Here is a 13,878-nt window from a genome sequence, read left to right on the forward strand (position 1 = left end):
ACGATTTTGAACACTGTTACTTTATCACACTAGAAGTGGACATTCATACTCAAGCGAAAGTATTAAGACATTCCATATGTAACAAATGGAAATAAAACACTAAGAACTGGACATAAAATTATAGATCACCCTATAATCCCACAAAGCAAGAACTTCCATGCACACCGAGATCTCAAATTTCACTTCAACTAATACTTAGCAATTCAGCAGAGACACAGTGAGAATGTCCTAAACTCAGCAAAGCTTTGAGTAAAAGGTGGTCTCACTGAAAGATGGAAAAGGCTGAATGAGTTGATGATGGAGCAAATAAAAATGCAAGGGCGCAAACAAGGTAGCTTGGAAGGTTGAAATTCCATTCTTAGCAAACGAGGCTCATTCAGGAATATGATAACAGTGGAGCAAGAGCTGTTCTTGAATGTGGTGGTATGTGCTTTCAAACTTTTATATATTTTGCCTGACAGGAGAGGGGAACAGAAGATGACAAGTTCTTGCATGTGTTGCGTGCTTTCCCGAGGCAGTGAAAAGTATAAATGGGATCAATGAAGGGTGGGAGGCTGGTTTGTGTGATGAACTGGGATGTGTCCACAAATCTGGTTCTGTGTCCTTGCAGTCTTGGATAGAGCAGTTATCATACCAAGCCGTGATGCATCTGGATAGGATGCTTTCTGTGTTCTATTTATAGAAAGATATTGGAAACATGGTGAATTTTCTTAATCTTGTCAGGAAGTAGAGACATTAATGTGCACTAATGATGTGTTTGGACCACGTCAAATTATTGCCTTTATTTACACTGAGAAACTTGAAGCTCTCAATCACCTCCACTTATCAAGATTTATGCAGACTGGGGCATGTTCGCCACCCTGCTTCCTGAAGTCGATGACCATCTCCTTTGTTTCGCTGATACTGAGGGAAGAAAGGTGCCGACCCAAAATGTCAACTATCCAAGTTCTCCAGGGATGCTGCCTGGCCCGCCGAGATACTCCAAACACTTTCCGAGAAAAGGGGTTGTTGTCCTGACACTACACTACTAAACTCTCAATTACCTTCCTGTATCCTGCCTCATCATTGTTCAAGATATAGCCCACTGTAAGTGGTATCATCAGCAAATCTTTAAATGGGGTACTATAGTTGCACAGTGCGAATTAGAGGGAACATTGTAAGGGGGAGAGAACACAACCTTGTGGAGGTCATATCGAGCACAAATCATTCAATTTGAAGATCTTGCAATCATCTGTGGTTTCCCATTTAAGAACAGCTGACTTCTTTAGTACACAGGTTTTACACACTGAAGAAGTCTGTGAGTGGTGGCATAATAGTTTAAGTTGGTTAGTCCTTGAATATGGATTATTTCACTGACTTACAGCAGTCATGTCAGATCTCATCCGTTCCCTCAGTCCAGCACTGCAAGACTTTCTGTACTGAATCCTCAAACTTCAGTTTCTGCTTCCAAGCAGACAGCAGAAGCACAGCCAGGTTGCCATATTTCCAAAATGTGCATGGAGGATTGAGTGGTAGGCATCTTTGATGGTCGTGTAGGTGTTTAGGTAGTGAGGGAGTTTGGTCTTCTGGTGAGTTAGATGTATTGACAGTATTTGAGAAGCACACTCGAGGTTAGCTTGGTTGAAGTTCCCGCTCTGATGCATAAGACCTCAAAGTACTTTGTTTCAAGGCTATTGACTGCTGTGTTTAGTTCATTCAATGCAATTCATGTCCGCACGAGGCGGCATGTAAACTGCTGTCAGGATAACAAAATTAATTCCTGCAGCAGGTAGTAGGGATGGCACTTCACCATTAGATATTCCAGGTCCAGGAATTAGGAACGCGCCAGGACTGTCAGTTCCGACAAGAAGGTATTGATTAGACAGCAGACCCCTCCACATGCTATCTTGCTGGAGGATGCCATTCAGATCTGTGAACTGAAGCCCTCAGATTGCACGTCCCAGGTTACACAGCTGTGAGCTTTGTCTCTGTGAAACAGAGCACAGCAGATACCCAAGTCATCACTTTGAAGGAAGCAGAAATAGTAGAGAATGATCTGTTGAACGTGGAGATTGCCATTTTATCCTAGTTCAGTCTCTCTTCCCCTCCAGATTCCATCCCCAGACCAATCTTCCTCTCTCCTTCCCTTTCCGGATTGCATAAGGAACATCTCCTTCACGGGTAACTCTCTTCTTAAGCACTTTACCTTGCAATCTTAGGCAAATCCTTTCATCTCTTCCCTTCTCACCATCCAGGAAACCAGCCTTCTGAAGCAGCAATTCACTTGCACTTCTTACAACCTATTGCATTGCATTGCATTCGATGTTCCCAATATGATCTCCTCCACCTTGGAGAAACCAAATAGATTCCCTATCCCACTGCCACTGACATATCAGCTTGTGGTCTCCTGCATTGTTACAATAAGGCCCAATGCAAGATTGAGGAACAGCACTTCATCTGCAACCTTCTGGATTCAGTGTTGAATTCTTCATCTTCAAGTAACTTCAAGTAAAAAGATTGGACTTTATTGCCTTCCATCACAGTGAGGAATGTGGGGAATCTGCTGTGGTGGATGTTTATGTTAACTTTTATGCAGTTGCGTGTCTTGTTGCTTTTCTTTTTTAGTATGGCTGTATGGTAATTCAAGTTTCACTGTACCTTAATTGGTACAAGTGACAATAAACTAACTTTTGGACCTTTGAACTTCTCTCATTCATCAGCGATATTGCTTCAGGTTGTTTTTCCTCCCCTTGTTTCTTCCTTTGGAAGTCGAGTACTTCCACAGCCTGACCTGTCAGGCATATCGTCCTGTCCTCCAATTTGCCACACATACATTCCTTTGCCTATGTTCATAGGTCTGTATTCTCAGTCCCCATCTACACCCATCCAGACTACCTTGCTTTCATTTTATCTCCACCCTAATAAAGTCAAAGCCCACTCTCCCTGCAGTTCCACGCTTCTTGTCTCTTTCCCAGTTCTGATGAAGGTACTTTGAACCGAAATGTTAACTATCTCTTCCCACACTTGCAGCCTAACATGCTGAGTATTACAAACTTTTGTGGTTTTCATTTCAAATTTATGAAACTGGATATCTAACAGAATATGTAAAATATTTATATTCTGCTTCTTAAATTAGAATGATACAGTGGTTAAGATATACTGACCAAAAAAATGCTTTAAGATTAAAATTGTTATATTCCAAGTTTGAAATTCAAGATAAATGCTTCATATACTGACGCTATCTGAATATGGGTCTAATACCTGGCTTTTAAAGGACATCAAACAGCTTCAATCAAGAATTCAGGCTTCAGATTGCACAGTCCTTACCCAAGAGACAACCAATTACTTACACTCAGTTCAATGCAGAAGTTGTGTGTTAAAAGGAGAAGTTAAGTCACTGTTTTTAGTCAAATAGCATAGCATACTTGTGCAAATCTCTAGGTATGGACAGTATCTGGTCATCTAACCTAAATGTGTATGTCATTTATCTTGCACCAATTGCTGCGAATGTACTCAGATATGAATTTTGCAATTAATGAAACACAGCAGAATCCATCTGCAAGAAAAACATTTATTCCTTGTAAACCCCACAGAAAGAGAATGCAGCCAAGACCAGTTATATAAAGAAGTGCCAAAGTGGCAACAAGTGGAGATGGGGTTGTTGTTAACTTCAACACAAAAAAAAGTCAGTGACAATATTTCATGTTCTGCACAATGCTCAAAGAATCCATGAGACAATTTTCTGCAACATTGTTTATGGTGACAATTATACAAGGTTATTCAAAATTGAAAATGGCAGCCAAAGCCATTCTGATCTGGCTTAAGCTAGTATTCAGTCAAAGAAAAATAATTTAGCAATATTTGCTGGTTGCAACAGAGTCCTGTCCTTAGAAAAACCCTAATTTGTCATTTAAACAGGGTGTCCATTTTGAACCAAGGGGTATACATCAGTCAAGCACAAAAAAAATCTGGAAATTGATAACCCATTTGGAGTCTACTGCAAGCATACAAAGTGCTCTGTAATAGTTCAAAATGCAAAATAAGCATCCAAATTAAGAGAGGGATGTGGGTAGGGAAAGTGACATTTAGACATTAAGAATTACTGCATACATTTGTAGATTTCAAAATCTTAAAATGCAGCAGCAGTGCTACTAGTTTAGCTTACAAAACTATATACTCAGTTTTCCAAGGTTATAAAAGGTAACACATCCATATAGATGGACAAGAACAATGTTAAAAAGTTAGCTCCTGACCAGAACATTTTAATTGGATGCATTTTAAACAATTTTATTTAAACCATTTGTACGTCTTGTGAAGACATGACTGATATTGTTCATGGTTCCATTTGGATTAGGTTGGGACATTATCACAGTATAATCAATACTCAATATTGTAGAACACTGCTTAAAATCTTGAATGCTAATTTTTGGAAAAGTAATTTTTGACATTGTAACTTACCAAGACACTTTCATGGGAACTGCTGAATAGCTACTTCCCACCTATATGATTACGAGTTGGAATTTGAAAACAGCTTGATACATGAAGGTGCCTACCACAATGGAATAGCCTTTGCTGACACTATATGGTTGTACTTTAGAATTATGCAAAATAAATCCATACCATATGGACCATTGGACTACATGACTAGGTATTTCTTTGATAATCAAAAATTAAAAGTGCTTCAGAATTAAATATTATTAAAATCAACTTCTACAGGATTTGAACTGAATTCTAGTCTCACAATACCACATGGTAAGCATCTGCCAAATATTTGCTTGCTCTCAAAAGTGTATTTCATTAAATTGAATAAACATTGGATTGGGAAGGGAATTGCAAAAAGGCAATTGTTTGAGTCTATCATGTCTTTTAGACAAAGACATTTTATTGGACAGTAAAAATTGAAAATCAACTTCAATGCACAAGACCACATGGTCAAAGACTTTAATTTTGGGCTGGGGCAATTGGATGGATGCATGGTGCACTTTTCATCATTTCAGTCCTTTCTTACTTTCATCCATATACAAATATATTCATTTTAAGCACCTATGATGTGCTATTAAATGATAGCAATCATTTCAAAATAAAAACATTGTGAACTTCAGTAACAACTTAAGCAAAAGCCTTTTATGGCATTATTTAAAAACAAATTATGTCTTTGATGACTTGGATGAACTCAAATTAAATGAGATTATGTTCAAGCCTAACATAAAAAATAATTTTAAACAAGGTATTCACTGGTAATTCCATGCCTGTTTCAGAAATTATTTATCTTCCAATAGAAAATGTTTTGCCTTCCTCCATTCCACTCATAACAAATCATATTCTGGCATACTGTTCAGGTAATGACAATGCAGATGCCTCATGAGAAGAAAATTAAGCATTTAAGGTTTGAAGAATTAAAATATATCTCAGCATCAGGTCAGCATGTACATTGGAAATACTTCCTTCAAGATACAATTACATACTATTTGGTCTGTATTTTGCCTTCTGCACCAAGTTGTGTGTAGTACAGTAAATATCTAATAGAAAGTAGAGGCCCGTCTTTAATCCAGTTTTAATTAACACCTGTTCTTAACTGATGAATCATGATTATTTGTGCTATTTCATTCTGCAGATCTAGCACTGTCCAATTTGTAAATTCAACAATCTTCAAATACACACTAATGCTAAGTGGTAAATGAGAGACAATATTCAATAACTCCTCTGCTGACCTGTGCAAAAAAAAACAAAAGAAAATCTGTAATAATACTTAAAATTGAGGCAGTGATGTAAAGTATAAGATAGCTGTGTCAATAACTGAAGGTTTTATAAAGCACAACACATTAATTTCAAATGTGTCAAGTAGTCTTCACTGGAGATAATTGAAAATTTGAGTTAGACCTTTCAACATGACAAAGGAAAAGAATGAGAGCAATATTGAAAATGTGGTTCCTCTGGCTACAAATTTGAAGGCACTATGATTACTACTATTTTGAATCAAACATTAAAAAAAAACATTTCTCTGAATCATGAGGCTAATTGTTTCAAGTTGTTACCCATTAAAACCTAAAATTAATTACAGGTTTGGTCCAATTTGTCCTAGGATGGTTAGGTCCGAAATGGTAACATGTGAAATATTCTGGAATACTTTAAATAATTTCAATAAAACTGAGTTTTGTTATTATGACAATCACAGCAATGTTTGTGCGGTATAAAAGTAATAATCATACTTTTAAGAACAGCAACATAAAGGAAATTTGATAGTACTTTAGCTAATCAGTTACTCACAAATGTATACCTTAATAATCCTCTCATTGATGAAGGAATGGCAACTTTAGAGGGTTTCTTTCAATAAATTTTACAGTAAAACAAATCATGTGACCTTCCCCTCTAGTTTTGGTGGTAAACAACCACCAAGGTCCAATCCAAATTTTAAGACAATTAACTTGGCATTCTGTAGCTTTGTGACAAATAAATTTTGTTCAAATAAATTTATGCCTTTTTATACATATAGAATTATATGGGTAATTTTAGCTTAACCTGTTGTGTAAATAATCAATTAGCCTTTTAAACTGTCCAGTTACACAAGTGAAACAATAGGTTGCTACAAAATGGTAGTAATGCATTTATATCCCATTTACTGAAGCCCTTTTTGGACAAATACTCAGGTTTTCTGTGATGTCTCATACCAAAATGGTCAAATGTGGTATCAAACCTAATCCTGGCATCCAAACCACTCATTTTCCACCAGTCATTTTCAACGACATGGACATTTCTACAATGTCTTGAAAGGAACTAATTCATGAGAAATGGCACTCTAATGATTTTCCTACTGCAATAATACCAGCTTCATTAACATATTGTTAGGATATGAACTACAAGCTTAATCTCAGAAAACTATTATATTTTGTGGGTAAATGCTGGGGAAGGAGAGAAACCATAACTTGCAGATGTAAGTGTTGATGAGTCTCCTCATACAAATAACTTCAGATTTCAATAAATGGTTGAGCATCTTTCTCTGGGCATCTTTAGGCCTATTTTGGATAACTTCCAATTGAAAGCAGGATCTAGAAGTTGGATATAAACAAATTACAACACATCTTAATTAACACATTTGATTTTCTAATTCAATGTCTAATTGGCACTGCATATATCCCTAACACTTGCACTAAGTGCATCCCTTCCCTTTTTGAATTCTGCAGCCTTATTTCATGTGATTAATGTGGAATTAATACACATTTCCAGCATGTAATGAAACTGTTAAAATGCTTACTGTACTTAACGGCACCAGATAAGTTTAGAGCTAGAAGTGCAAGTTAATATTAAACGTGGAGGAGCTGTGGTGACCGATGCACATTATCTTGTAGGAAGTTTACTGAAAGCTCTAAACTTCTACACTCATGTTAGAATTGTTGTAGATTCAATAAATTAAATGGGCCAGTGAAAGAGCTAGTCAGCAACAATGATTCAAAATCAATCTAAAATTTATTGCCGAGTTTCCAACCCTGTCATTATGCATGTGTGGGTTTGCAGATCTGCTTTAATTATTTAAAAAAAAAAAAAAAAATTCTTCAAGAGGAAATCAAATTAAAATGAGAAAAAAAGAAAAAAAAAACTTAGAAGTCACAATGCACTGACCAGACTTTCAAAAACAAACTGCAAAGTTCTGGGAATTTTCTAAAAATTTACAGGAAAAGAAGCAGCCATTGGGCAGTTCTAGTCGACACCATGATGTCATGTTTTGTATTTTTTTTACTACAACTAGTACGTACAGTCACACATTACATTGTCATCTTGACTGCAGAACACTCTTGCATGATGTCACCACATCGATAAAGTTCAGGAAAGGAGGAAGGGAATAGGAAGGACAGGAGAAAGAGGCTCGCAGTCACTTCTTCATGGGCTGATAAACTGAGGCATTGGGATCAAGTCCTGAAGGGCTAGTCTCCACAAATTTGGAGGAATAATGTGGCGTCACAGGGCTCAGAGTGCTGGTTGCTGCTGTGTAGGCAATACTGGGCATTACTGCCATGACTTCTGCAATTTTCTGTTTCAATTCCTTGATCTCTTGATCCTTCTGAATGATTTGCCCTGGAAAAGACAATGTACACATAATTAGTCAGAAAATGAACTCTATGCGCATCTGAACATCTTATATTTTTTCCTGGTAAACAAGACAACGAAACATTGAGATAAAAGGTTCCCAAGAGAATCAAAAATTACAACACATCTTAATTAACAGATTTAATTTTCTAATTCAATGTCTAATTGACACTGCATATATATTGAGAATTCAAGTTAGTGCACTCAGAGGCAACCTTCCACACCTACATACCCTTCTCTAAATAAATTGCATATTTTTATATCAACGGAAAGTTAGGATATATTAAATATTTGAGAGGGACCTCAGGGGCAAACTATTCACGCAAAAGGTAGTCCATACTTGGAACGAGGTGCCCAAGGTGGCACAGCGGTAAAGCTGCTGTCTTACAGCGCCGACAAATCTAGGGAAAATCATTCAAAAGGATCAAAAGACCAACAATCCAATTAACCTACACATCTTTGAAATGTAGGAGGAAACCAGAGTACCCAGAGAAAACCCATGCAGTTACAGGGAGAATGTGACAAACTCAATGGAGACAGCACCCGTAGTAAGGATTGAACCCAGATCTCTGGCAATGTATCGCACAGGGCAGCTTATTCCAAATACGGATTATCTTCTGAGTGAAAAGGTTGCCTGAGTTTCCTCTCAAATTTCTTCCTATAAGCCTGTGCCCTCTGGTTTTAAAATGCACTATCCTGGGAAAAAGATTGAGCATTCACTTTATCCATGCACCTCATGATTTTGTATACTTCAATAAGGTCACCACTCAGCATCCCAGTCTAATGAAAAAAGGTCTAAGCCTATCTAGTCTTTCCCTTTTACTCAAGCTCGCAGCCCCTGTGATATCCTGGTGAATCTCTTCTGCATCTTTTCCAACTAAATGACATCCTTCCTGTAGGAACTACAAACAGTATTCCAAGTGTGGTCTCACCAATGACTTGTGCGATTTTATCGTGATACCTTAACTTTTGTTTTCAATACCCTTCCCACTGACGGCAAACATGCCAATTTCCTTCTTTTCCACCCCGTTCATCAGAATTGCCACTTTCAGGGAACCATGCACATGTACTCCTAGATCTCTGTTCTACAACACTCTTTACCATTTACTGTGCAAGTCCAGCCATGGTTTGACATACCAAGATACCACACCTCACACTTATCAATTCAATCCATTTACCATTCCTTGGCCCACCTTCCCAATTGATCTAGATCCTGTTGCAAACTTAGATACCTTTTTCATTTAATCATCAAACCTTGTCCTATTTCAATGTTATTTCAAGCCTTTGTGGCCAAATCCAATTTTAGGTCTAACTACTATGTTGATTCACAACCGCTCAGCTGAATCAGGCACGAGTATCATAATTATTTTGGATCACAGGATAATTGGTTTATATATAAAATAATTTGATGGTGAACAAAGCATTGGTGGCAAGCTTACATTTTAGCTGCCACCAGCAATCTTAACCATGGTCCAAGTGCCTTTGCTTCACTCAATCCATTCATTAAGCATGCATACTACTAGGATATTGGCTCAACTGCAGAAAGTGAAATAATTCCAGTTGTGCAAATAACAGAATTATTGCAGAGTATTTAGAATTAAACGACACAACCTGCTAACCAGATTCTTACCCTGTGCAATTTCCAGCTGTCGTTTGGCATCGCCTAGTGCAGAGAAGAGATCCAACTTAATCCGAGTTTCAGCACTCAGACTATTCTCTAAGTGCTGTGTTTTATCTTGCATGGCTGAAAGTGCCGACATCAATACTTCTGTGTCTTTTTCATTTTCTTTATATTTACGCAATTCCTTAATCAAAGAAAATGAGCATAAAATGCCATGAAGAATGTACAAATTATATTTTTAGCCTAGAATGTACTATAAATTATTTGGTTTCGTGCAAGTGTACATTTTTGGCTAAATGTGAACATTTGATTACATTTTAATTCCTTCTTTGAAATCAGCAAACAATGCTAATTTTATAAAGCTGCACAGGCAATGGCAGTTCTAATATCTTGACATAAAATCATACATTTAGATGATAACATGATTGTGTGTGTGTGGGGGGGGGGGGGGGAAGATACGGAGGAAGATGTGGAAAATAATTATTTTTACTTTGATTCGTCAAATCAATATAACATTTTATAACCACTGAATAAATTGAGACATAGGAAATTTCAATTTGGATATCTGCAAAAATATTAGTTATATTTCACTTTTCATCGTCCGTCATCAGATATACTTTAAACTGAAAGATTTACCTGTACTTTCATTTCCAGCTCACGGATTTGGTCTTCTTTGACTTTCATGTCCATTGTTAACTTCTTGCACTCTGCTTCCAGGTCTCGAATACGAGTTCTTAAAGTTTCTGTACATTCCCCCCTTAAAAATACAAAATGGCAAATTTATTCCCTGCATAAATATAAATCTTGTATAGGTTAATAAGATGTTGTAAAGGTTAATATTTTACATCTGTAAGATGAGGTTGTAGGTGTTTTCAGGTCCATATATTGTGTTAACAAAGCTTAGAATTTACCCATTATGTTTATGATGGCACAAAAAAAATCTTGTTCATTTTTCATAGTTCTGTACAAAGTTCAAACGATATGTTCAAAAATTAACGTACATTGTTAATGGTAGGTTATTAACAGTTTTCTGTCCCTTTTATGAATAAACAATACAATATTAAATTATTCAGGTTTCAGATACTGCAAGATAAAAGTATTTTCTCAACATGGTGATCCAGATCACATTTGGAGACAACCATTCTCAACTGCACTGGATGACCAATCATCTATATAGTATCTGGAGAGCAGGAGTGCGGAAAGCGGAAAGAAGGGAGTTGGGAAGATGTGGCTTGTGGTGGGATCCCTTTTGAGGTGGCAAAATTGTTGAGAGGATTATGTGCTGTACGCTACGGATATTATGTGCTGTAAGCATCTGGGCATTAGGGCATCACTTCACTTGCATTAATGTCTATTGTATCTATGTCTGTTCTTATATATGGTACTGGTATTATCCATTTGAAGGCTCAACATATTCAGTGATTGGACATTTTAAAGCCCGTCATTTTTTTCTGAATTTACCATTTGACTCTTGTAATATAGGATAGAATCCCAATTTTCAAATATGATAATGCATTTCGCTTTGCATAATGATATAATAACATTTAACCCAGTCTAAAAACTGAATATTGTCACATTGAGCAATAGGTGGCTAGAGTATAGGACTGCAAATTAAATGTGACATTTAAGTCCAAAGATCTGTGTGTTTATTTTCCAATAATTTATCTGCCTTGTGCGAACTGTGGTGTTATTACCTTGTGGCTGCAGCAAGTGCCACAGCTCGAGCTGCAGATGCCTCTTCCAGCTTCTTCCTTTTCTTCTCTTCCATCAGTAGTTTTTCAAGACAAGTCTTTGCCTCTTGTTCTGCTTTGAGTTTCTTCTCTAACTGGCTGATTGTTTGTTTGTCCTTCTGTTTGGCTTGCACTGCAGTATGTAATCTAATGTGCAAAAAAATATCGAGCTCAAACCAAACCAAGTACTAATGGGAGTCCAATCTAATAAATAAGACCATAAGACATAGTAACAGAATTAGGCCATTCAGCCCACAGTGTCAACCCCTCCATTCAATCATGGCTGATCTATTTTTCCCTCTCAACCCCATTCACCTTCTTTTGTCCCATCACCTTTAACGTCCTTTCCCCACATCCTATCTCAAGGATGTCCTAAGTTTGCAATATACAACCAAGTTCATGGTACCGCTGATCAGATTATTTGAAAAAATATAGGTAAAATAATTCGACAAATAAATCACAGAAATATCTTTCATTCCTTACTTGTTCTGTAGTAGCTCATTCTCCTGTCGGAGCTGCCCTACTTCTGAACGGATACCACGCTCCGTGCAAGTCAGGGAGTTGATCTGACTGCGCAATTCTTGTTCACACTGTCTGCTTGCCTGCAAGTCTGCTTTCAGCTTCTTAATGTCCTGTTCCAACCTATCGAAAGTAAATTCATTAGTATAAAACTTCTGCAGTTCTGCTTATGAAGAAAGAATGTGAGATTAATGCTGAACAGGCATCTATCCATGAATGCTGATTCTGCTCATTTGAGTAAGAGTTAAAATAAAATCTAACAGAATCGGTATACATGAAATTGGTTACTTCAGTCCCTGCCTTCCCATATCCAAACCATGCACAGACACTGCCTCTGCTCTGCAGCAGGTTACTCAATTGCACACATTTGAAAACCCAACGGGTCCTTAGCTAAACTCAAGTATTAAGTTCACGTAATGTCTGTCAAAAATTAAGGTAAAAATAGCCTTGATTTTGAAATCAGCAATAAAGAAACAGCATCCGGTTCGGTCCCGTGAGGAAAAATAAAGAGTCACTCAAGAAGAAATGGTCTGGATTGTTGATTTCCTAATTTCCAAAGTCTCTTTAAATGCGGTTTCACCAAGTAACTAGCGAGGCTGATCAGCTATTTCAGAGAGGCCATTAAAAAGCTAAGAAGAATATTTAAATCACTCTGTAGAAAATGAAATAGAGTCGGGAATAAGAAAGATTAAAGGAGAGGTGAGGCTTACATATCATGTAATGATCTTTACAATTATTCTGAAGTATGACATTTTTAAGATGTTCTTTTGTTCTTCTACCTTCAAAAATGTACTTTACAGATCAAAGTATTTGTTCAGTCACAATTAAGACTTTGCAAACCTAGTTACATCCAAGGCTTTAACTTTTTAGGACTTTTTTTTTAAACATTCAGATGAGTGCAGAAATATTTGAAGTTAATATCAGTAATGGTTGCGGTCATCTGCGTAAGTTTTAACAGTGCACCATATAGACCACAGATAGACGGGGTTATGAAAGCAGCTATACTTGCCTTGAAGATCAGGGCATAGAAAATAAAGTTCAGGATGTTATTTTGCAACTTTACAAAACACTGGTTAGATGGCACTTGGAGTTTTGGGTGTTATTTAAGTTGTTTCATCATCGGAAAGATGTGTTGGAGAGAATGCAGAGGAAATTCAATTGGATGAAATCTGGATTAAATGGCTCTACATATGGAGAGAAATTGGATACAAGTAGTTTACAAGTGTGGGAGTTGAGGGGTAATTTGATAGAGAAATATCAAATTATAAGAAGCATAGATACAAGGGTAAATAGTGAAGATCTCTTTTTCCATTGAAGTGATATCAGCATTAAGGGCATGGGTTTAAAGTGAGAGAAAGGGGATTTCAGGGGAAAAATGTTTTAAACAAAGTGAGTGATTAATATCTCAAACGGTGACAGAGAAGATGGTGGAATCAGATATTATCACTATGTTTAATAGACAGTGGGCAGGCACGTGAATAGGCAAGATATAGAAAGACATGGACATAATGCAGGCAAATGGGATAAGTGTGGATGGCCACAAAGGTCAGCATGAATGGTGGCGGGCCAAAGGATTCCATTTCTATACTGAGCAACTCTAGGATTCTACTACATAAGAGAACGGGCATCGCAGGTAGCAATGTCTTGATTTCGATGTATAAATGCACAAGTGGATGCCAAGAGTTGCTGTCAGTTTTGCACAGCACATAGAGCATAGGGAGTTGGCTGCTTAAGGCTCACAAATAATCTTTTCCTCCTTGAAGGTTGCAAATCTTTGAAAATCTCCACTCCCACACCCAAGAATGAAAGAAGCTGCAGAAAGTGGTCAACATTGCTTAGTCTATCGGATGTTGACTTCCCTATCATTGAAGGAATTTACTAGAAGAGCTGCCTCAACAAAGCAGTCAACATTAAAGACCCACACTACGCTCTCATCTCCCTACTACC

General features: G+C 37.2%; 1 protein-coding gene across 2 annotated transcripts in view; it reads right to left on the reverse strand.

Annotated features, from left to right (window-relative positions):
- Positions 1-3,536: 3,536 nt before the first annotated feature.
- Positions 3,537-13,878, reverse strand: part of maco1 (macoilin 1) — an 80,765-nt gene continuing 70,423 nt past the window's right edge. For both annotated transcript variants that reach the window (XM_033045155.1, XM_033045156.1), the window contains 5 exons: positions 11,896-12,054; positions 11,377-11,559; positions 10,319-10,439; positions 9,692-9,866; positions 3,537-8,049 (listed from right to left, as the gene is read on the reverse strand). In XM_033045155.1, coding sequence (XP_032901046.1) covers positions 7,847-8,049; positions 9,692-9,866; positions 10,319-10,439; positions 11,377-11,559; positions 11,896-12,054 — 841 coding nt within the window. In that variant the 3' untranslated portion in view covers positions 3,537-7,846. The remainder of the gene's footprint in view (positions 8,050-9,691; positions 9,867-10,318; positions 10,440-11,376; positions 11,560-11,895; positions 12,055-13,878) is intronic.

Source organism: Amblyraja radiata, chromosome 27, assembly GCF_010909765.2.
Source record: "Amblyraja radiata isolate CabotCenter1 chromosome 27, sAmbRad1.1.pri, whole genome shotgun sequence".
NCBI lineage: Eukaryota > Metazoa > Chordata > Chondrichthyes > Rajiformes > Rajidae > Amblyraja > Amblyraja radiata.